The 24269-nt window shown below is 33.8% G+C and overlaps 1 protein-coding gene across 16 annotated transcripts in view; it reads right to left on the minus strand.

The window, feature by feature from the left end:
- Positions 1 to 22201, minus strand: part of LOC106066480 (dedicator of cytokinesis protein 9-like) — an 80758-nt gene extending 58557 nt beyond the window's left edge. For 14 of the 16 annotated variants that reach the window (XM_056012612.1, XM_056012610.1, XM_056012607.1 and 11 more), the window contains exons 1-13: positions 21964 to 22201; positions 11041 to 11163; positions 9699 to 9871; positions 7871 to 7940; positions 7167 to 7265; positions 5957 to 6085; positions 5636 to 5804; positions 5037 to 5104; positions 4056 to 4340; positions 1863 to 1946; positions 1559 to 1717; positions 687 to 905; positions 67 to 269 (exon numbers count right to left, since the gene is read on the minus strand). In XM_056012612.1, the coding sequence (XP_055868587.1) occupies positions 67 to 269; positions 687 to 905; positions 1559 to 1717; positions 1863 to 1946; positions 4056 to 4340; positions 5037 to 5104; positions 5636 to 5804; positions 5957 to 6085; positions 7167 to 7265; positions 7871 to 7940; positions 9699 to 9871; positions 11041 to 11163; positions 21964 to 22062 (1880 nt within the window). In that variant the 5' untranslated portion in view covers positions 22063 to 22201. Of the gene's footprint in view, positions 1 to 66; positions 270 to 686; positions 906 to 1558; positions 1718 to 1862; positions 1947 to 4055; positions 4341 to 4430; positions 4446 to 5036; positions 5105 to 5635; positions 5805 to 5956; positions 6086 to 7166; positions 7266 to 7870; positions 7941 to 9698; positions 9872 to 11040; positions 11164 to 21963 lie in introns of all 16 variants that reach the window. The other 2 variants (XM_056012608.1, XM_056012609.1) reach the window with 2 other exon arrangements.
- Positions 22202 to 24269: the final 2068 nt, after the last annotated feature.

Here is a 24269-nt window from a genome sequence, read left to right on the forward strand (position 1 = left end):
ATTGATCAGATCAAGCCAATACACAAGACTCACACACACACACAACTTCTAGTATATTCTACTCACATGGCTGACCAGGCAAAGGGCATCCTGTAGTGACCAATGTGTGAGCAGAACTGTCTCATCTGTCTGTACTGCTTCACTGCTGTTTTGGGATCACTGCCTTTGAGGTATGGCTCTAGACACTGATTGATAGGTCCCTGCAAGACTTTCTCTATCCGAGCAACTAAGTAGATATCTTGATGTCTACGCACTATAGAAAATATGCCCTGGACAAAATGGATAGGCAAAAAAATTGACAATTAATAAAGATTTACAAAACATGCTTATTGTTAAACAATTCATAAAAAGTATAAAAAGTGATACAATTAAAGTTTATTTTATAGGCCTTTCACATGATATTGTGAACAAAAATGCAATAATATAACATAAATATTTTGTTTCTAGAATTTAATTAAGATGGTAAAAACTCAAAGCTTTTTGACAAGGTTTTTAGTGCCAGTATAAAAAGTTTAGTTTTAAAATGAGTTTAAGCCATTCCTATCTCATCATTTCACTTTTGCCTAATTGATGATTCAACATTATAATGTAAGATATACTACTTCCACTTAAACTTTTAGCGACAAAGTTGATCATAGAAAAATAGGACACCTCAGCTTTTCCTATATAATGCTTGTCAGTTATACCTGTCTGCTGGGCTGAGCCACCCACTCCGACCTGAAACTGTTCCCATCAGGTGACATGGGCTCTTTCCCAGCCTGACTCAGCCTATCAGGGGGAGCAAACAACTCTGTTGGAATCATGCCTCTGATCTCAGGCTCATTAGGGTCAAGGTGAAAATCTTCAGAGATTTTTTTCCCTTCTCTAGCATCATACAAGGCAAAGGTCAGGAAAAAAGGTTCAGGCTGTGAGGTAAAACATTTAAGGCTAAATTAACTATAATGTAAACAAGTCAAAGGATCATGACCTATCAAAAGCTCAACATTTTTAAACATAAAAATAAGTGAAAATAAATGTACATTTCAGTTAGCTAAGTGGTAAAGAGCTTGGCTTCTGAACTGAGGGATCCCAGGTTTAAATCCTGATAAAGACTGGGGTTTTTAATTTCGAGATCTTTATGGCGCCTCTGAGTCCAGTCATCTCTAATGGTAAACTTACATTAGTTGAGGAAAAGTAAAGGCTGTTGGTCGTTGTGCTGGCCACATGACACTCATTAACCGAAGGCCACAGAAACAATGACCTTAACATCATCTGCTCTATGGATCTCAAGTTCTAAAAAGGGTACTTCACTATTTTTTTCAATGTACATAAACATAGTGCTGCAAATCAAACATGGTAGCATTAACATTGGAAAGAAAACAAAGCTGTCTTCATTGACAATAACAAATGTGTTAACCTTTCTCAAGGGTGTTCAGCATTATCTAAAATTCCACAATAAATTTGAAAGTGGGGGTGATCTAGCCCACTTCCAGTCAAGATTAAAAAATGGCTAGCCAAATAAAGCAATGGAAAACAAAAATGTCAACTATAAGGGCCCAAACAGACTTATAAATCTTACATTGCACTTTTTATTCCCTTTGCCCTCATCTGCCAGATTGAGCTGTAAATGAAACTTGAGCTCCTCCAGGCGTATCAAAAACTTGTCAGCGTACTGCTGTGGGAAGACATCAACCACTGTTTCCTCCTCATCAGGAATATCTTCATCAAATACATTGCGCTAAATAATTTAAAATAAAAAAAAAAGGAATAACATTCTTGAATAAAGTAAATTGCCAGAAAATGAGCAGCTAACATGGAGAAATAATTCAAATTTTTGTGTGTGTTATTTGCAGTAAATTCAGACTTCATCTTAATTTACTTACCCTCATATCTGGATAAATGCCAAACAGATTTTGTCGTGCTTCTTGTCTTGCTTTAGCCAGAGATGAGTCTGTTTCTCGACAATACTAAAACATAAGGAATAAAGAATTCAATTAGCTGGCACCATCTGCACAATTAGACATAAACAAAAATATCTCTACACATAAAAATCATAAAAAGATTTCTTAGAATTAACTACAAGATATTTTGTTTTTTCAAAATTGAAATTAGCCACATTCAGAGAATCATTATAGACTTTGTAATCTACACTAAAAATAAAAGTCAAAGAACAAACATATGAATATTTCTTCTACCCAACAAAGTGTTTATTTTTCATCATTGAGAGCAACTTTATCCGGAGTCAGAGTAGAAAATGTCAGTATGTATATATTTTTGAAAACACAACTATTACAGTTAAATATTAAAATGCTTGTGAAAACATGCTTCAGGCAATTAGGTCACATGTTTTTAGCACTCTTCATTAACAAAATCAGATGAAATATAAAATGTAGCCTTAATATTCCTTTTTTTTAAATTTCATCTTGCTTTTAACATTGAATGTTCGGTTTTCTATTCATACAAAAATGAGTAGTCCCCCTTTCTGCTTGTTGCAGAAGATGATTTACTGAAAGTAATAATAACTCTTGCTACTTTTACTTTACTATTTTCAATTTGAATCTCTTATTTATTACTCTAAATTCTGTCTAGGAAGGCAGTGGGACAATGTATTGAACGATAAAGAGTTTGGGAGACATAATACATTTAAAGAAACAACATAGCAAAGAATAGTGTTGAGACAAAACATGTTTTTAGTGAAATGTCTAGAAATGCAGATTTCACATTATCTACAATGTCCTCATGGAAAGTGACAACCATCAAATATACTCAGTAGTTCAGTAGCCTTTAAGATACAACATTTTATTATCAAAGTACTTTTATCTTCTGATGATGATAACTATTCTAAAAATTAAAAGCAAATATTAAGGCTCTATTCTAAAAGAAAATAATTTTGCAGAAATTAAAACTAAAAAAAAAAATGTGTGACTGTGTACAACTTAAAATTAAAGCCTTAATTTTGAGAAGCCCCTTCAAAAAATAGAAAAAACGTAAGAAGTGTGACGTGAACATTTGTGTGTCAAAAAAAAAGTAGGTGTGCCCTAGCCTGTAAATATTACACCCTATTCTCTGGACCTCCTGCAGATTGTCAGGTATCTGGTAGTGTTGTTGGTGAATGAGATGTCTGGTAGGGGAACGACAGAGAATTCCAGCTCCTGTGGCCTCAATGTAGCAACTTTGGTGGAAACAGCCATTAGTTGAAGCAGATAGGCAAAATATGGGTAGTGAGCTTTCTTCCACTGGGCTACACCAGGAACATTGGAATCAATGCATTTTATATGACAGTTTTTGAGGGCCAACTTAATGATTCAACAAAGGCCTGTACTAATGAGCTATCACACCCTTCCACATGAAGGTCATGTTAGAATTCCATGAGCCACAGAGCGTGACTGTCATGTAATAGGAACATGTAGAAATTTCCCATGGAGCACAGCCACTGGCAGAATTTAATAGTAGGCAAGTTGCTGGAGGACAGCACAGCGCCTAACCCAACACAGCAATGGTCTCATACATTGAGGAACTTTGAGAGTTCCCAGTCCACGTTTGCCTGCTAAGACAAATACTTCTGAATGGAGAAAGGGTTCAAGGGGGATAATGCTCTGATACCATAAATGGATTTGTTCAATGGAAGGGGAATGACATTTATCAAGATTTAACTGAACTTCCATTGAGAACTTAAAAGGGATAATGCTTAATCAGAAATTATTCTATTAACTACTGTGTATTTCTGCATTTTTACTTTCAAACCCTAAACACTATCACTTACATGTTAAATGGCTGAAATGAAGAATTAATTAAAACATAAAGTTACAACATTCAGGGTGAGTAGAGAAATGGGGAAGTAACCACATTGAACCAATAAATTATTACTAGAAGATAAGGCGATGGGGATACACACACACACTCATTTTATAAAAACAAAACTTGGAATGGTTATTTCATGTTAGGCTTGGGCGAAAGGTTTTTAATATGTTAAGGAATCTAAGATGAAAAAATGAATTAGTCTTAGCTTCAAGCAGGACTGATGAAGCTGAACAAAACTACCAAGTTTTCATTCTCATTATCAGAAGATCTTTTACCCCAGTTTTTTTTCTCCTGACTACTTTAGCCACTGGAAGGGGCTCTTTAAACTCAATACCACTTTCCGAGACCTGTAAAGAAGAGTCAGTCACTTCTACCACAGGCAGGGAGGGAGAGGCAATGGAAGCTAAAAGGGGAGTAGGGGTGGGCTGAGGGAGAGGTGCTGACATAGAGGAGGAAGAAGGTGGGGGTGGAGGAGGTGGTCTGCGGGGAGCGATCACTGGCTCCGTGCTAGCATCAGTGATTGAATCATAGGAATCTGTGTTCAGATCCCAGAGAACATCCTGCAATGTTTGGTGTCAATGAATTAAAGAAATCAAGTGGTATTCTAAGAAGGCAGTGAAAACTAATAGGAAAGAAAAAATAAACAATACCGTTCTGTCGAAGGTCTTCAGAAGAAAAACAATAATTAACTAAATAACAATATAAGAATTGAGACAGTCTAAATACATTTTGCCATTAATTTCCTCAACATAATCAACAAAATTAATATTCAAGTAATAATCAAATGCTAACACAGAAACAAACCTTTAATAGAACTAAATCCAAATCTCTTATAAGAACTACCCACTTCTAAAGAAAACCACAACATATTTTCAAATGTAAAATTTTTTCTGTCATTGAGTTCAATCTTAATATTTTGTTTTCAACAGGTTATTAATGTTATACTTTTAAAGACAAAACATCTTTTTTTTTAAAGTGAGCCCTAGCCAGTTGTGTTAATAATTATTTTTACATAGATTCTATCAAACAATATTCATATCACTTTAACCAAATAAACCCTGCTATCCTGTTCTTCTTAAGGCTTTACAACATCATACCTTTGACTAGATATTAAAATTCTGATGGTAAACTGATCACAACATGTATTTGTAAGATATGATGGGAATAATATTGGATAAATAGGTGGAGGGGGGAGTAGTACATTATTGTAACAATCATGACAAAAAACAAATCATGATAAAAACAAAGTTTTCTACCTTAACAACTGGATGATTGATACTGCTTTCTTTATAATTGTCTGGTGTACCTGAAGGGGTATTCTCCTCTAAATACAAAAAAAAAAATCACAAGATTAGTTACAAAATAAAATTAGACTAGCATTTAGAGGATTCCCTTGTAAAAAAAACAAACAAAGAACATAAAAAGTTGTAGTTTTAGTTGTAGAACCAGTACCATTATTATATTTAGTTTTAATTACGAGCCTGAATATAGTTAACTTGTGTAATTTTATTGTACAATGTGTGTTTTATTCAAGTGATTCCTAGTTCCAGAATAAAAGCTTTGTATTTATTGTTGAAGGGTCTTAATTGTTTGAATTAATAGTTGTATTTGAATCTCCGGCATGAAGAAGATTTTTTCAGTCAACTACTTTTGTTTAACTTATGTTTTCATAGAGTGGTGAACAAATCATTGAAGTGCTTACTTCTTCTTTAAATTCCAACTGGGGCATCAATCTTAGCAAGTGCCCAATACCAAAAAATTCTAATGCTAACAGACTTTCACTTTCTGCAATTATCAAACCAAACATCTACAAAATTCCAGATATTTTTAATAATATTGTTTTTAAAAAGACTACCTTTAATACTTTCTCTCGATGTCTGTGAGGCTGTGTCTGCTGCATTGATCACTTTGTTTAATGTTGTTATCCAATCATTGGCCTCCGCTTCACTTTCTGCTGCCAGCAAACAAGATGGACTCTTGTTATTCATCTTGATTTCAAAACAGAATTTTCCTTTCTTTGGATTCTGGAGAGTAACAACAAATAAAACTCAATGTGAAATATTTAACTTAAATAACAGTAAAATCTATTTCTATAATATATTATAATAGCATACTGGTGCAGAGTATTCAAGAAGGTTTATTAGTTTGCTAGTTCAAAAATAAATGTCACACATACTTTTACCACTTCGCTGGCCAAATCTAGAAAAATGGTTTCCTTGGCATCAGACTTCTTGTCATCTTTGTAGATTTCTAGAGTGTATGTAAAGTCTGACTGCTGCTTCAGTACAAAATGTCTCTTCTTGAACTAGAGGATAATAAGAAAGATAAACATATTAATTGAAAATTAACATATCTGCAACAAATAGCAGAAAGAAGGAAATCATAAATCTCAAGAAAACATTACTTTCAACCAAGGACTATTTGATTTAGCTGCTGCCAGTATTTTTATACTTTAAATATATATATTATTTGATTTTATTGTATCACTTTGACTTAAGTTGTTGATTCCTTAGGTCCTGGGTGTTGTCACATGACCAGTGTTTTCTTTTCTGATGTTGGTCAGCATTCTTTAGGTTTTTCTTTAGGTTTTTGACAGAAGGCTGTGTTGTTGGCTTTAGTGTTATATAGTCAGGATGTTAACTAATAACCAATCAGTAGGATTTCTGTCCACTGTTGGTGGGGCCAGTACCTTAGTTGTGTCAGTGATAGATGAGAAGTTTGATGATTGTGTGAATGACTCTTCACAAGTGAAAATTCTTAAATAATAGTGTGAGCAAATAAGATGTAGTGCATCTGTAGTTAATAAACCCTAATGTTATTACTATATTATATAATACTTTTTCATCTATTTTACCACATGAAAAAAAAAGATAATTACATTAAAAAAAAACTAACCTTTACTGAGTTATTGCAAATAGTTTTGTTTTTTTTAGGTGTCTAACCCCTGCATTTTTCAGCTAAACACTTTCTTATTGAAAGGTAGTTGTACATGACTAGTGCTTAAGGTAGAAAGGGTTAAAATAAATGTATACCCCCTTTTTTTACTTAGAAAAAAAATTATGGTAACTTGATTTTTTGTTCTTTCCATTTCTACTTCGGGGGCGCGGTGGTTGAATGGTTAAGCGCTTGGCCTCCGAACCTGAGGTCGTGGGTTCGAATCTCGGTGAAGACTGGGATTTTGATTTTGGGGAAAGTAAAGACAGTTGGGGAAAGTAAAGGCGATTGGCCGTTGTGCTGGCCACACAACACCCTGCTTGGTAACCATTGGCCATAGAAACAGATGACCTTAACATCATCTGCACAATAGATCGCAAGGTCTGAAAGGGGAAACTACTTTTTTTTTCAGTTTCTACTTCATTGTATGCAAAAACATGTCAATTGTTTACCTTGGAGAAGCTAATGATGTTGTCCTTGCCACCACTGGGACCCTTGAGCAGCCATCCCTTCTTTGTGATACTTGACATAAAGCCATGGCTGAGTGTGTCCTGCATCAAAAACAATACATTCAAAGTCTGGGTAATAACATATTTGATCTTTTAATTCAATATATTGCATTGGGAAATTTACAATTCAACAAAATTTTGAAAACATTTTGTCAAGGTTGGAATTTCTTACCCCTTCATTGTGCAGCTGTAACCAACACTAACACTTCATATATATTTTTTATATAATTAAGAATCTGTCCATCTGCTGATTCCAGAGTTAGCTGGTGGCTAACCCACAACCATCTTGAACAGGTTTTGAAGTGGTCTAAAGCTAATGTTGTACAAGAAAACCATGTAACTGCAGGACTAATTGTGGTAACATACCCAAAAGAAATGGATGGACCAAGGAATTTTTTTAAATGTATGATCTCCCACATTTAAACTATAGGACAGACTAGCTTAAAAAGGCAGGTGTGTATCCCATTAGACATTTATTTCATTCACATTCACCTGGTTTCTAGCCTGTAGAATGTAAAGCTTTTGTGTCACAGGTATTCAGAAAACCTCAAACAATGACAGCAACAAGTATATAATAATCTATTTGTATATCCTGAATGAGGAGCAGGGGAGGGGGGAGTGAGTGTAAATAAACAAAATGGACTCACATCATCTCTTTCTTCCACATCTGCATCAATTTCAAATATGTGTTCCTGGAGGGGTTCTTTCTTGGAAACACTGCAAGAGAGACAACTCTTATCATCTAGCAGAACTCAATGAAAAGAATAGAACAATGTAAACTTTATTCCTACTTTTAACATTTTCTGTTTATCTAGATAGCAAATGAAGGTAGTCAAGAAATCAAGAGAGATAAATTAAATCTAAGTGTATATAAATCTGAAAAAGTGCCTTTGTTCTGAAAATATAATTCAGATTTCAAGAACATTGTAGTGATGCTATGTGCACAGATGGCCAACTGCCAAGTATACAGGAAAAAAATACTTTTTTTACAACTTTTTAGGCCGAAAGAAGTTTTGAAAGAAAAAATGACAATAACAAAAAAAACCAGAAAAGCAGACTAAGACATCTTTTTCCATTACCTGTCATGCTTACATAGACACAGTCATTACATTGAACAAAAAGAAGTAGAAAACCTGTGGGAGCTCAACATGTCAAAAAAATAAAATAATAAAACTAAGATCAATGTTCTCATCATTTTGTTCACTTTTTATCCTACAACTGACTAACTTTGGTAACTGTTCACTTTTTATCCTACAACTGACTAACTTTGGTAACTGTTCACTTCTTATCCTACAATTGATTAACTTTGGTAACTGTTCACTTCTTATCCTATAACTGACTAACTTTGGTAACTGTTCACTTCTTATCCTACAACTGACTAACTTTGGTAACTGTTCACTTCTTATCCTACAATTGACTAACTTTGGTAACTGTTCACTTCTTATCCTATAACTGACTAACTTTGGTAACTGTTCACTTCTTATCCTATAACTGACTAACTTTGGTAACTGTTCACTTCTTATCCTACAACAGACTAACTTTGGTAACTGTTCACTTCTTATCCTACAACTGACTAACTTTGGTAACTGTTCACTTCTTATCCTACAACTGACTAAATTTGGTAACTGTTCACTTCTTATCCTACAATTGACTAACTATGGTAACTGTTCACTTCTTATCCTACAATTGACTAACTATGGTAACTGTTCACTTCTTATCCTACAACTGACTAACTTTGGTAACTGTTCACTTCTTATCCTACAATTGACTAACTATGGTAACTGTTCACTTCTTATCCTACAATTGACTAACTTTGGTAACTGTTCACTTCTTATCCTACAATAGACTAACTTTGGTAACTGTTCACTTCTTATCCTACAATTGACTAACTATGGTAACTGTTCACTTCTTATCCTACAATTGACTAACTATGGTAACTGTTTACCTCTTATCCTACAATTGACTAACTATGGTAACTGTTCACTTCTTATCCTACAACTGACTAACTTTGGTAACTGTTCACTTCTTATCCTACAACTGACTAACTTTGGTAACTGTTCACTTCTTATCCTACAAGTGACTAACTTTGGTAACTGTTCACTTCTTATCCTACAACTGACTAACTTTGATAACTGTTTACTTCTTATCCTACAACAGACTAACTTTGGTAACTGTTCACTTCTTATCCTACAACTGACTAACTTTGGTAACTGTTCACTTCTTATCCTACAATTGACTAACTATGGTAACTGTTCACTTCTTATCCTACAACTGACTAACTTTGGTAACTGTTCACTTCTTATCCTACAACTGACTAACTTTGGTAACTGTTCACTTCTTATCCTACAACAGACTAACTTTGGTAACTGTTCACTTCTTATCCTACAACTGACTAACTTTGGTAACTGTTCACTTCTTATCCTACAATTGACTAACTATCGTAACTGTTCACTTCTTATCCTACAACTGACTAACTTTGGTAACTGTTGATAACTCCCAGCATAAGCCTGGTACTTGAACTTGACCATCTGTAGCTCACTGGTGTAGGTCTTCAGGCACTCTTTCACCATCAGACTGGATACTTCCTGGACAGCATTTGCAGGCACAGTGGACACAGCTGTTCTGATCTTGCGAACTGGATTAGGAGGCTGAAAACAAAATGCAAAAGCAACAAAATAAATTGTCATGAATTGTTTACAGCGACACATTTAGTTGAGTACACCAGAAAGAGCTGGAGAGAAAGATGTACACCTTGTTTCATTATGGCAGCATAAATGATTAATCCTCAATAAAAATACATGCAACAGAACTCCATATTATCCAGAGCAGCAGAAGTGAACATACAAAAAGTATCATATTAAAGGAAGGATCAAACAAAGCATTTATAGTGTGATCTTCTGGCTTTTATTTTCCTGTAAGTACTTGGACTGGCTTTTATTTTTTATTTTTCTTTAAAGAAATAAAAAGGTTTTATCTTGCAGCTGGTCTAATAACATCTGTAAAACTTTTTGTTTTTATCGTAACTTGCAAAAAAAGCATTTCCCCATGTTACATGAGTGACCATTTGGTGGTCCACATTCTAACAGAATGTAGTTTGATTCTGCTGATTAGCAAGATTGTGGGGAAATTTTAATTATTTATTGGAACAAACAAGAGTTCTTTTTCTAATATTTCAAAACAACTAGTACATTGCACATGTGGATGAAAAGACTTAGCCTAGATGTCCAGATTCAGACAAGTTCTGCAATCATAAGAGCATCAGATTTGGGGAGTTGTTATAACATCTTTCTACTCTTAGCATGAGTTATTCATTTGACCAACAAATGAGCTTAATTTATGACGGTTCCTAGTGTTGATATCAATAAGATAGTAAAATGATTAAATTTCTTCCTAAAGAAAGAAGGCAAACCTTTGAAATTTAAAACACTGCCTTATTTAATTCCTTCAAAGCATTAACCAGGCTACTTCAATACTGAAAACATATAAAGAGAATAAACCTTAGGGATACTTTTGCGGCTCAACCCCACTCTAAATACAAAATGTATCCCAACCCTCAATGTTGAGCCCATTTGATATAATTAGATATGTTTTCTCTTTTGCAGTTTGTGCAAATGGAGGAATAGGATTATTCCCTCCAAAACAGCTACACGTCTGTCCAAGCTTGAATTATCTGAGTCTTTCATAAAAGTAATGTTCAACAGTTTTAAATAGGCAGGAAACAGAGTAGCTGTGTAAGGGTGGGGGTGGGTAATACATAAACATATACAATGAAAAGAAAAAAAGCAATGGATATTAATCAAAAATGTGTAAGACTCACTGGTAACAGGACATCATCATGTGGAAAATTGAGCATATCTCTCTGAGGGTCATTGTGGAGAAGGACTTTGTTCTTGACCACAAAATTTTCATAGTCCACTGGCTCTACTAATTTTGGCCTAGACTGTAGAGGAAAATAGGTTAACATTAATAAATAGAAGCACTAACAACTCTCTGTTAATCATATAAACTACTAATGTAGCAAAAAAAAAAAAAAGGAATTTTTCTTTGCCTATTTGTATGGTATGCACTCTAGACTATGGTCTTGCTAGCCCTAGATTCAAACCCTATCTACTGATATCCCCACCATCCTACAGAAATTTTCGGCACCCTATCTACTGATATCCCCACCATCCTACAGAAATTTTCGGCACCCTATCTACTGATATCCCCACCATCCTACAGAAATTTTCGGCACCCTATCTACTGATATCCCCACCATCCTACAGAAATTTTCGGCACCCTATCTACTGATATCCCCACCATCCTACAGAAATTTTCGGCACCCTATCTACTGATATCCCCACCATCCTACAGAAATTTTCGGCACCCTATCTACTGATATCCCCACCATCCTACAGAAATTTTCGGCACCCTATCTACTGATATACCCTAACCCACCATCCTACAGAAATTTTCGGCACCCTATCTACTGATATACCCACCATCCTACAGAAATTTTCGGCACCCTATCTACTGATATCCCCACCATCCTACAGAAATTTTCGGCACCCTATCTACTGATATTCCCACCATCCTACAGAAATTTTCGGCACCCTATCTACTGATATCCCCACCATCCTACAGAAATTTTCGGCACCCTATCTACTGATATTCCCACCATCCTACAGAAATTTTCGGCACCCTATCTACTGATATCCCCACCATCCTACAGAAATTTTCGGCACCCTATCTACTGATATACCCACCATCCTACAGAAATTTTCGGCACCCTGTCTGCTGATATACCCACCATCCTACAGAAATTTTCGGCACCCTATCTACTGATATCCCCACCATCCTACAGAAATTTTCGGCACCCTATCTACTGATATTCCCACCATCCTACAGAAATTTTCGGCACCCTATCTACTGATATCCCCACCATCCTACAGAAATTTTCGGCACCCTATCTACTGATATTCCCACCATCCTACAGAAATTTTCGGCACCCTATCTACTGATATCCCCACCATCCTACAGAAATTTTCGGCACCCTATCTACTGATATACCCACCATCCTACAGAAATTTTCGGCACCCTGTCTGCTGATATACCCACCATCCTACAGAAATTTTCGGCACCCTATCTACTGATATACCCACCATCCTACAGAAATTTTCGGCACCCTGTCTGCTGATATACCCACCATCCTACAGAAATTTTCGGCACCCTGTCTGCTGATATACCCACCATCCTACAGAAATTTTCGGCACCCTGTCTGCTGATATACCCACCATCCTACAGAAATTTTCGGCACCCTATCTACTGATATCCCCACCATCCTACAGAAATTTTCGGCACCCTATCTACTGATATCCCCACCATCCTACAGAAATTTTCGGCAAGAATTTAATAATCAATTAATTCTGAAGAAAAATCTGAAATATCTCAAATGTAAACCAAATATCAGATTACAATGACTTTGGGTAAATTTTCCCTATGGCAGGATTGGGTTAGATCACAAAAACAAATTATAGTATTAACAAATTAGTGACAATAACAAACTTATCCTGACAGCACTATTTAACAAATTACTGACAATAATACATTGTTTGTCACTATTTCAAGAACATCACCTAAAAGTTCATTTGCTTCAAGCCAACTAGTAGATGTATGCGTTAGATAAAATGTGTTTTACATTCCTAATCAAGTGGATATGTGAATATTGACCATGAATAAACCAATTCCATTCACTTTTTATTTTTCCTTAAAAACAATTTTTAAGATATTTATTTATGTATTTATTTAGGTTTTGACATGGTCCACTGTTTCTGTCGTGGGAAAAAAAAAGTATTCATGATATGTTCACTTTTGTGTAGACATTGAAAGGACACAACTCATGCATTACTAAGAAGGGGAATATGTAAACTAGCTGAAGAAGCAACAACAATTTTAATAATCAATAACCACCAATACTTCAATAGTGTTGACATTTTAGATACACAGTAAGCTGTTAAGCAGTAAGTATTTTGAGGTGTCATATCATCAACTATTTTTTACAAAGCTTAAATTAACTCTGTCTGTCTGTCTATCTGTATGGTAAAAAGTTTATACACATTATTTCTCACACAATTTTGGATTAAGCTAACATTTTTTCACAATTCTTATTTTTTACCTGACAACACAAAAATTAATTTAAAAAAGTAACCAATTATTTAATTAACTATTGGTAAATAGTTATTTTGTTTGGTGTCTTGAACAAGGGAAAGAAATCATACTTGACAGATGTGGTGGTATAAGTTGAATTAGTCCCCTTGAGCTCTGAATGAACGTTTTTTTATGCATTTAAAAAAAAAATTATGTAAACATTCACCAAGATACCCCTTTCTTCCCTACCGCTTCACAACTGGTTTAGACAAGTGATAGGATCATAGCCCATTGAGAAAACTAAAAGCTAATTTTAAAAAATAGCTAAAAATATTTCTAATCGCATAGATTATATAGATTATGACAGATCCAAACTAATTGGTACAATTACACTTAATATAAATAATCTTTGTTGTTTTTTTAAAAACTATTTTATATGTTTTTCTTGTTTCACTGAGTGACAATCACAATCAATTTGAGAACCACTAAACTAAAAAGCTAATCTAACCAGGTATTTATTTATTGCATCATTTTCTTCTAATTTTCTGCCTTGCTAAGGCAGTGCAAAGCACATTATTTACGTCTAGACATCTAAATTTAGTTTGTCATTAGGGAAAGACAACTACATTTTGATTGCTAAGAGCAGACAATCACCAGCATCATGTCCCCTTTCACCTTACTTGTGTTCTAGAGCTGATACAGCTATGTTAGAGGGAAAAAAAAACAACCCTCAAGAAATAATAAACATCACTAATCTAATTAGAAAAACAAAATAAGATAACAGGCTTTCAAGTTATTGTATTGTATTTGTAGTTGAGTTACTGTTGTGGTTCATATTACATAAAGCTATGGTGTACTGGGTGGATTTAGAAAAAGAAGAAACAGTTCATAAGAATTAGTCCTAGAATATGGAACAACAAATGTGTTGAGATCCTTGTGCCTTTGTGGATATTTTAATCATATTATATTTCATTTTATAAATTATATTTTGTATGTTGTAACTATTCCTACTACTGCTTTGTATATATATATATATATTTAAAAGACTTGATAGGAATGTACAGTTGACTAAAATATTTAATTCATTAGCTCATTGGTTTGAGTTAATGGGAATTCTGAATTGCACTGATAGAAAAAAATCAAGCAATAAATGACACAATATTGTACCAAAACAGCATTGTGACCCAATTAAGCTCAATGCAATGAATTACAAGTAGTAATTATAATTATAAACAATGTGCATGCTTAATCCAATTTTGCCCAAATAAAATTGAAATATCTTGATGAAGCTATTTTCAGTTTAAGGTAGTGTGAAAGTTCAGTGTTCACAAATTTGTCAATCTGGATTACTATGTAGTTAAAAAAAACAACACTTTCTCCTATGGGAAGTTTATAATACATTTTAAATGCATTAATCCCCTTTTTATTTAAAGAGAAAACAAAATAAAGAAAATTTTAGCTTTTTATAGTTATCTGCAATTTTCAATACTCAACATTTTTTTAAAAAGTAGAGCTTTTAAAAAGTCAAATATTTAGGTGACTCTCCTTTTTGCATTCAAAAGGCATCTTAAAAATTTAAAGGCAGTTATCATATAAATTATTTTGCTCAAGGAAAAAGAATAACAACCATTCTTTATCTTGTTAATGAGAAATAAACTAAAAGTAAAGTTTTAAAAAGTGTGGTCAGTGTAACAAAAATAAACCAAAATATGTTAAATGTTTTCCCAATAAAAGATATTAAACAATTCCTCACACACACACACAAGTGCACATTTTATAGTCTACATTTTTTAACACTGCCCTTTTGCAATGCATACTATTCTTCTAGTTATTCTACAAAGAGAATCAAAAAGTCAAGCTCTAGCTGATAAAGATCTGCTGTAACACTGCAGAACAAAAACTGTTTTAGAAAAAAAAAATCACAGCCTCTTGGCTCATGTCAATAGTGAATTACTGGAATGCTAAGACAAACACACAAGAGACAGGGGCTGCTTTAGAAGGCAGAGGGGAGATAAGTGTGACCAATAGTTGTCTACCTTGTTTCAAACTTTGGGCCCAGCCCCTAGATATAGTGTCACAGTAAGATATCAAATGTTGAAAAATGTCCTGCATAACAGCAAATTTGGTACAACAGTAAAACTCAGCTATAACTAAAATTCACTATTTTTTTTTTATGTTTGTGTCACTGAGTGACCTATTTGCCCAAGTACTAGGAGCTTTAATTTCTACCTTTAATATGAAATGTCCTAAAGAGAAAGAAATGCTATCACAAGTTGACTGGTGGAATAGTTTTATCTCATCCTAAATGTTAAATATTAGACAACAACACTTTACTGTGAGGGATGGGGAAGAAAAGAGAGAGGTATAGAAACAAAACATGTGCACAATTCATACACAATTCAAAACTGAATCTTTGGGTCAAATTGATGGATTTTTTAAACAGCTAATAAAAAATATTTAATACTAAAATATTTGTTAAATCTTGCTGAATAAAAATACACTAACACATGTTATACTCTTAAAGATCAAAAATAATATAATTAATATGTAGACCAACTGCTAGCAAACTTCAGATATCTTATCTTATTTTTTTTTTTACACATGTTTCTTCAAAAAGAAGATAATTATGTCTTATGCATATTCATGTGTTAATTTAGTTGTGCATATTAATTAGAGACTTAAGCTCAGCTAAGTCATTAGTTTTCCAGGCTGATTCTTTGCTCTAATGGCACTAGGGAATAGTTACACTATTGCTCTTGTCCTAACACTAATTGAGATGATGACTATTCAACCAAATGATAAAGGCATGTAGGAAGTATGTAAATATCCTACCATCAGCTTCCAAGCTGATAACTATCTGCCCCAGCTTGTAAGTTGTTCTTGTATCAAAGTCAAGTGTTGGGGAATGAAGAATGGAAATGATAGGGAATGAGGGATGAAGATGTTGGGGGTCAGAAATTCATTGATTCATAGTAACTTGGTTTTTAGCAAGCACTACTATGACATGGCCATTTTGTTCATGAGATTTCAAGGACACATTAATAAGAGAAAAAAAATCATTTACCCAATACTCTTAAAGCCAACAAAGTCAACTGCTTCATAGATCCATTTAAAAAGAAGGCTTATTTATTTGATTTGGATAGATTCTTTTATCAAAGTTGAGATGCATTCAAACAAGTTTAATTTAAAGAAGAGAAAAAAAGTAAATTCAAAAAGACTTTCAGAGAGAAAAAAAAAGACTATCACCCAAAAGGGAAGTCAAATTACTAACTGACTGAAATGTAAAATATCTGAGGTAAATCTTTTATATGTTGCTTATAAAATAAAACAATTACAATGATGTTAAAGCAGTTGAATCATGACCTGTCTAATGTATGAGATAGATCAGGTTTACTATAATCACACAGAACAACCTGTAATGCCTGGAGTCAGATCAAACCTGACAAGTGATTTATTGCTTGCTACCAAGTGTTTGTTAGGTAAACTAGGTCGTTAACCATCTGTAGGTGAATTCATGCACCACTGCCTCCAGGATGAGTAGTCCTTTTATTCTGGCTACAGTCTCTCAACACTTTTACTCTCTCACATACAACTCAAGACCATTAGGTCAAAATGTGGATTTTATCACAGTTCCTTTCATTTACTTAATAAATATAGCAGAAACAGCTACAATGTCTGACAGGAGAAAAAGTCAAGAATCAGAAAGCCTCTTTTTTCCATTTTCAACAATTTACTCTCCACTGACCAAGTCTAGCATAGATTCCTACCATAGCTGAATACTTGACTATTCACAAAGATACACCTGATAAAAAACATTCCAGGTTACACATATGAATTGGTAAATAAATATGTATATATATATATATATATATTTGGTTCCATAAGGTTGTCCTTGTTAGAAGTGGTAAAGGAAATAAGCACTTTCTATAAAATGCTTCCAATGGAAAGTGTCTCAAATAGCTTCTGACAACCAGTCCAACTCCTAGCCTTAATGTGTGACTCAGATATTGGGTCAGGCGGAACTGTTATCACTAACAGAAAAAGGGGCACCTTAATCAATATGCTTCAGACAGGCTGGCAGCCTAGGAGAAGGATAACTCAGAATTTAAGCCTCTGCTGCCTTGCAGCTATATCCAAACCAAGGAAAGAGTCAGCCCTGAGAAAAAATCAGGAGATGGTGACCCTTAGGCAGCTTGCAATACACTGTGTAAGCACTTGCCGTTCCTTTGGATAGATCTTCAGCTGCATGGAGAAGAGGAGGGGGGGACTGCTATGTAGGCAACAAATTCTGACCACAACTAATGCCCAGGCATCCATCTCACTCCATGTGATGATCCATTGTCAGTTCTCTGCTGAAGAAGGCCATATATTAGTTTTAAAACTCAAATGTTTCTAAACTTCAAGTAAACAGTTGTGCCGTTGATCCAGTTGCAACATAAAAACACTAAACTTTTATACAGATATTCACATCAAAATGCTACTTTGAACAACTCTAATTCAGCTTGAAAATAACTGACTTGAATTAGAGAAATGAATAGCAAATAATAAGGATATTAAGAAAAGCTGAGAGAGGAGAAAAACAAATGTATACATATATAAGGTGTTCAATTGAATGTAAAATAAATGTTATGCAAAGTTTCTTTTTTTTGAATAAAGGCCATTGCAATACAGCCATCCCAACAACCTTTCTATTTTTGACACATGTCATGTTGTGTTGAGTTTAATTTATCTGCTATGTAAAACATATCTTCAACATTTCTGCCATCTGTTCTACTAAAAGCAAGAGTGTTTGGTAATATATACATATGCAAAATAAAGAGACAAAATATAGTAACATCAAAGGATTTAAGATTCATCTTCAGGAATTAAAACATACAAAATAGGTTGAAGTAGGCTGTTCTAATTAGAAAGACACAGGATAATAACTCAACCCTGAAAGCATGGACCATGTCCACCAAGCAACAATAATTATTTTGGCATATGATTGAAGATACTGAATGACAACTGGTAATTGTATTGGCCACTCAATGCCAATGACCCTTTGTGAACTCTACTTCACCTGCCCCGTAAACAACATCTTTGAAAGATTCTTATGCTCAACACAAGTAACCAGCCTGAATACTTAGATAAATGCCTTTTAGGTAAGATTACCAACTCCCACACAATCAGTGTTTCACATATCTCTAAAACAAATTGGCATCTGTGCAAAAAAAAAAAAAAAAAAAAAACCAGCTGTGTTGCTCTCTACATTTGATTCTTTTTTCCCCATCAGCCCCTGGTTATATAGTTAAACAATTCAGGTAAAGAAAAGGTTGCTTTGACATGCTCAAAAAAAAAAATGGGGGGAGGAGTGAATTATGAAATCTATTTCTTTCCTTTTTCTTTTTAAAGGGAGGCCAGCCAACCCTTCACCTGCTCTTAAAAAACATCCCTAGGAGAAGCACCAACCTTACCTCACCAGCAGCTCTTCCCAACCTCCCCCCTCCTCCCCTCTACCAACCAAAGTCTATTACAATCTTTTCTTTCCTTTTCCTCTAGCTGATTCCCCAAACCCTTATGTTCAACTGACAAACTCAGTAGTTGTGTTTATCTCCCCTGAAGATACACTGTCTGGTTCATTTATTTTCAAATGGATTTAACATTTTTAACTCTTTAGAGGTTTAAAAAAAGAATGATCACCCTCATCTCTCCCCCCCCCCCAATAAAATTCATGACCTATAACGAGGCATGTTAAAATGTACCATTTTGTGCCTGGCTGGCTGGCTGGCTGAAGTGTTGGGGGTTGTTTTTTTCTCTCTCTCCCCCTTTTAGTTTTTCATCATTTTGTATTGTTTAATAATGTAGCAAAGTCTTGTTTAGTCAGTGTGAATATAATATAAACATTTCATTAATTGTACTGGACACTTGCCTCTCCTCTTCACCAGTCATCTAAGTTTAGATTTCACATGAGTTATTGACAATGTAACTTGTCAGGAAAAAAATTACTAAAACAAAACAAATGTTTTCATTGAATCTATCTTTTTATGTAATTATTTGCATTGTCAGTAGGCATATGGCTTAAGAACATATATATTTTTCATGTTCATTATTTTTTAACAATGGGGTTTATGAAAAGAAAACGTCTTTGGATCTTAGAAAAGCAAACTAAACTCACAAGTGTAAACTAGCTGATTACCAACTAAAACAAGTTTTTGGTTTTGCTTTATAAGTTTATGATGTTCCTTCAAAAGTGCAGATATGAAGATTATTCCATTCTAGTCCAAAGCTCCTGCATGAAAACAAAGGGTAGAAGAGGGCAGGATTTGAACTTGCGACCATCATGATGACAATCTGTGCATACCACAGGACCAGGCAGCCATCTCCATAGAGTTATTTATAACAAAGCTATAAATATGTCTTCCCTACAATTAGTTTTAAAACATTGTGCTCTTATCAGTTTTATCTTTATCATACTTCAAACTTAACAAGAAAATAATTGTTGAGCCTAAAATATGTTATTATCAAAGTATTTAAAATAGACAGAATAGATTTGTTTGCAACAGATAGTTGCTTATCTTGAAATCTATTTTCCAATAAAAAAAAGATGGGAATAAAAATAGTTGATGATGATTATGTCAAAACTAAATTATTAGTTCTCCTTGATTGAATAGTATCATAAGTGTTTCTAACTCTAATAAAACATCTGTTGTTAAGCCTTTAAAAAAATAATTTTATTCTACACTCATAGCTTTTGGCAGATAACTAGGGTAACAAGGTGCTGAGAACAATACAATTTTTGTCCAGGAAAGAAAAGTTAATTTAACTCTGCTGACAAACACTTTAATTTAGTCTGAGCAAATAAAGGTCATTTGAGGAAACAAATATATTAGACCAGTGGTTCCCATACTTTTTTGTCTCGTAGACCCCTTGCGTTGTTTTTAAATTTTTGTTGCTTAGCTAATTATGCATTTTTGAAAAATCAATTGTGACTTTTCCACAGATTTCTAAGTCATAATATATATTTATTAATAAAATGTAAATTAAAAACTATTTGTCCATTTTTAATGTTATTTTCCTTTTAATTCTATGGAGACAGCATGACACCATATGCGCAGAACGTGTCAGTCTAACTATTTGAACAAGATATTTAAATATAAAAAAATTTTAAATAAATCTTTTGAATAACTGGATTAAAATTAAAAGGATTAACTAAGATAAAAATCATATTTGTGTATTAAGTTAAAATTAATGAAAAATAAAAGTTAAAGTCTCGACTTGCTTAAAAAATGAGTTCCACTATCATAGACCCCCATTTATATCTCTCAGACCCCCCTGATTCATTTTTGTTCACTCGTAGACCCCTTGGAAGTCCTCATAGACCCCTGGGGTCTATATAGACCACTTTTGGAATCACTGAAGCACTGAACATTTAGATTTCATCATCAAATAATTAAGCTATAAAATAATTTTGTTGTTTTAAGTCTAAAAAGATAATAAAAATTTCAGGCTTTCTAAGATTCTATGTTGGCCACAGAAACAGATGAACTTCACACCATCATCCTTATACATCAAAAGGACTTTACCTTAAGGTCACTAGGACACTGTCAAAGCATTAGGACTAAAGCAAAAGTTCACTAAATCTCTTAGACACAGTCACAACTTTATAAATAAAAACAAGAAAAATATTTTTAAAATCCTTTTTTTTTTATTAAAAAAAAAAAACAAAGCTTATCAAAGGGAAATAACTGCTCATTTAAAACCATATCTCTCAGTAATGTAGAATTTATTTGCCTTATTTAATATCAAACAATATAATTAATTACAAATAATTAATTGACTAACTGCTTCATTTGTTTTATTGATTCATGTTTTGGTTTTGTCTAGATGTCAATTAATAATTGTGCTAAGTTTCACCTTGATATTAGAATGGGTGTGAGGAGAAATAACATAAAGTACAAACTTTTTACCAGACTGACAGCTTTGTAATATAAGTCCACAGAATCTCTTTTCTAAAGAAATATAGTCAAAATTTTGTGAATAATGAGACAAAGGTCGGATCAAAACCTTTAATAGCCAATGAATCACACTTTGAATGACTTTGCTTTGTAATGTGACTTAATGTCTTTTTTTGTTTATATTTAACTTAACTCAATATAAGCATTATGAAGTAGATTTTTTAAAAAGAAATTTATGCTTTAAAAATTTAGTATGTTCCTTAACTTTTTAAAATAATTTATAATATAAATAAACTTCACAGCCTCGCTTGGTCTAGCACCTAAATCAAGTTATAATGTAAAAATATAAATTTTAAAATACTTTTATTAGATCTAATTGCACTACACTCTGCTTTTACACTTTAGTTTACTTTTAGTGGCCCTTTATCTATCATGATTACCTAATTACCTTTTCTTTTAGTTTTACTTTTAGCATTTTGTTGGTTGAGTGTTAGTCAAATTTAGTGCCTAACCTGGAAATTAAAATTAAGAATAGATCTAAATCTAGACTCTTGTTAAGTCGAGTGTCTAGTGACAGTCTAGTCTAGATATTCTAAGATATCATTTAACCAATACTGGCAATCATGTGGCAATACTTTCAACTTTCATTATTTTTTATTAATTTTTAATTTGTTGTTTACCTGAATGGCACTCTCCCTCAAAGCCTGAGAAACCGATTCTCTCATTAATGCGGCCTTTCCTTTGCCCTGAAGAACACCGGCAAATCTTCTTTCTGTCATTTTCAACTAGATCTATATAGATCTAGATCTATATTCGCGATTTTCTATGTAGATCTATAAAATCCTTATTGCAAAAGAACCATTCTAAGTTGAAATAGCGGAAGTATTTTGTTACACACTGTCGCCATTTTAACTACAAACAGTAAAGGGAACTAATCGTAACAATTTCAGTTTAGGGGAAGCTATAATGAAATACTTTGAATTCAATTTTACAAAGTAATCTCTCCTTTGCCTTTACTCATTTTTGACATATTTCGAAGTATGGTGCCTGTAAGTGCAACTGGTGGTACTTCAAATGTTCAATGCTGGGCGTAGCCGGGGGCGATTCACCCCCACACCGAAATGAAATCCGCCGGAGGGGGGGGGGTGTCGAAATTTAGTAACTGATTTTTGCTTCCATTTTGTTTATTTTAGGAGAGATTTTAAAACTGAACCATCACTTACCCCAGCACAGCCAAGGGGGTTTTGAGTTTGAAACCCCATACCAGGGGGGTTTGCAATTAAATCCCCCTCTTCTATAATAAAAAATAAAAATAATGCAAACGACAGTCCCCAAATTCTAAGAGCATATAAAGATAAGAAAACTTTTGATTTTAAAACCCCCTCCGAAATTTACGATAAAACTCCCTCCTCAATATAAGACTAAATCATACATAAGTCACCAGATTCTATGAGCGTAGCCAAGAGGGGTTTTGTGTTTAAAACCCTCCTCCATTAAAGTTTTAAACCCCTTCAGATGGTTTTGAATTCAAAATCCACCTACAGAGAGTTTTGAGGTTGAAAACCTCTCGTTTAAATATTATTCTAAAGCAAACTATAGTCACCAAATTCTATGAGCGTAGCGAAAGGGGTTTTGAATTTGTGAAAAAGACTCCAAAGATTGTTTAGTTGAAAATCCCCCAACAGATGATTTTGACAAGAGCGTAGCCAAGATAGGTTAGAAATTTCTACCAGTGGCTGGGCTCCATTAATAAAGTGCAGTGAATAGTCATCTGCTGAAATCGAAAAGGACTCAACAAAGATTGTTAAGACAGATTTTAGGAGTCTGTTATAGAGATCGGGTCTCAGCATATTCTTTCAATAATTATTTTAAATTCATGCGCAATTACATAGACTCTGTCAGTGCTTTAAAAAAATAACTGCCGGTACTCAGTGATGAATTGCCTAACTTTTAACTATTAATAAATTAATGTGAGCTTGCGCTCCCAGAGTTAGTTTTATATGCAATTTTAGCTATTTTTTAAATGTATTTTTGTTGTATAGGTTAGAGCTATTTTTATATATTTTATTTTTATAGGTTAGTGTCAGATTTTATAATTGTACTTCCGCATATTTAGATAGGTTAGTGGATAGTATAACAGTGATGTACTACATGATGTCAAAAAACAGTTGCGTGTACATTTGACCAGTGGTCAGTACCATATCTGTCTGTGTGACTGCTGAAGATCTTTGTGGTCTGTCGTCTAATTATATTTTTATTCCTGTACCTGGGACGGCCTGCTATTGTAACTGCTGCTTTTAGCTGCTGAATATTACTGCTTTTAGCTGCTGCAATTACTCTGCTGAAATAGCTGCTGCTTATAACAGCTATTGATAGATCTAGTATTGTTATTCTTGCTGTAGATCTAGAATCTAGCGTTATTTTGTTTCTGCTATTGATAGTTTTGTTATTGTTTCTGTAGATCTATTATAGATCTAATTCTAGGGAAGCTAGTGTTATTTTGTTTCTGTAGTGTTATGGTTGTAGTAGTAGGATATTGTAGATCTAGACTAGTTTATTGTAGTTTGTTTGTCGATCTAGGTCTAGGGTAGTAGTTGTAGTGATTTAGTTAGATAGTTGGTTTGGTTAGTTTGTTAGTGTTTGTAGTGGTGTAGATTTAGAGGGTTTTAGTTAGTTGATGGGTTCAATAGTAGTGATTAGTCAAGTTAGTGTATATATTATATTTTATTATCGATTTTTTTTGTATGTAAATAAAGTTTCTTTTTGTTTTATCGTAAACTAAAGTTTGTTATCTTGTTTTCATTTAGTCAAGTTAGTATAGTTAGTTGTCTGGTTACTTAGGTGACTCTAGCCCCTTGGTCACCATACCGAGGTGCACAGATTGAGCCCACCCAGTAGCGCTAACATCTGCCTACTGTTAGGTAAATTTTTAATGTTGAGCAGTAAGAATAGGTCTTCTCCCACTCGCGCCTGCCTGACCTGCTCA

The sequence above is a fragment of the Biomphalaria glabrata genome, chromosome 15 (genome assembly GCF_947242115.1).
Source record: "Biomphalaria glabrata chromosome 15, xgBioGlab47.1, whole genome shotgun sequence".
In the NCBI taxonomy this organism is placed as follows: domain Eukaryota; kingdom Metazoa; phylum Mollusca; class Gastropoda; family Planorbidae; genus Biomphalaria; species Biomphalaria glabrata.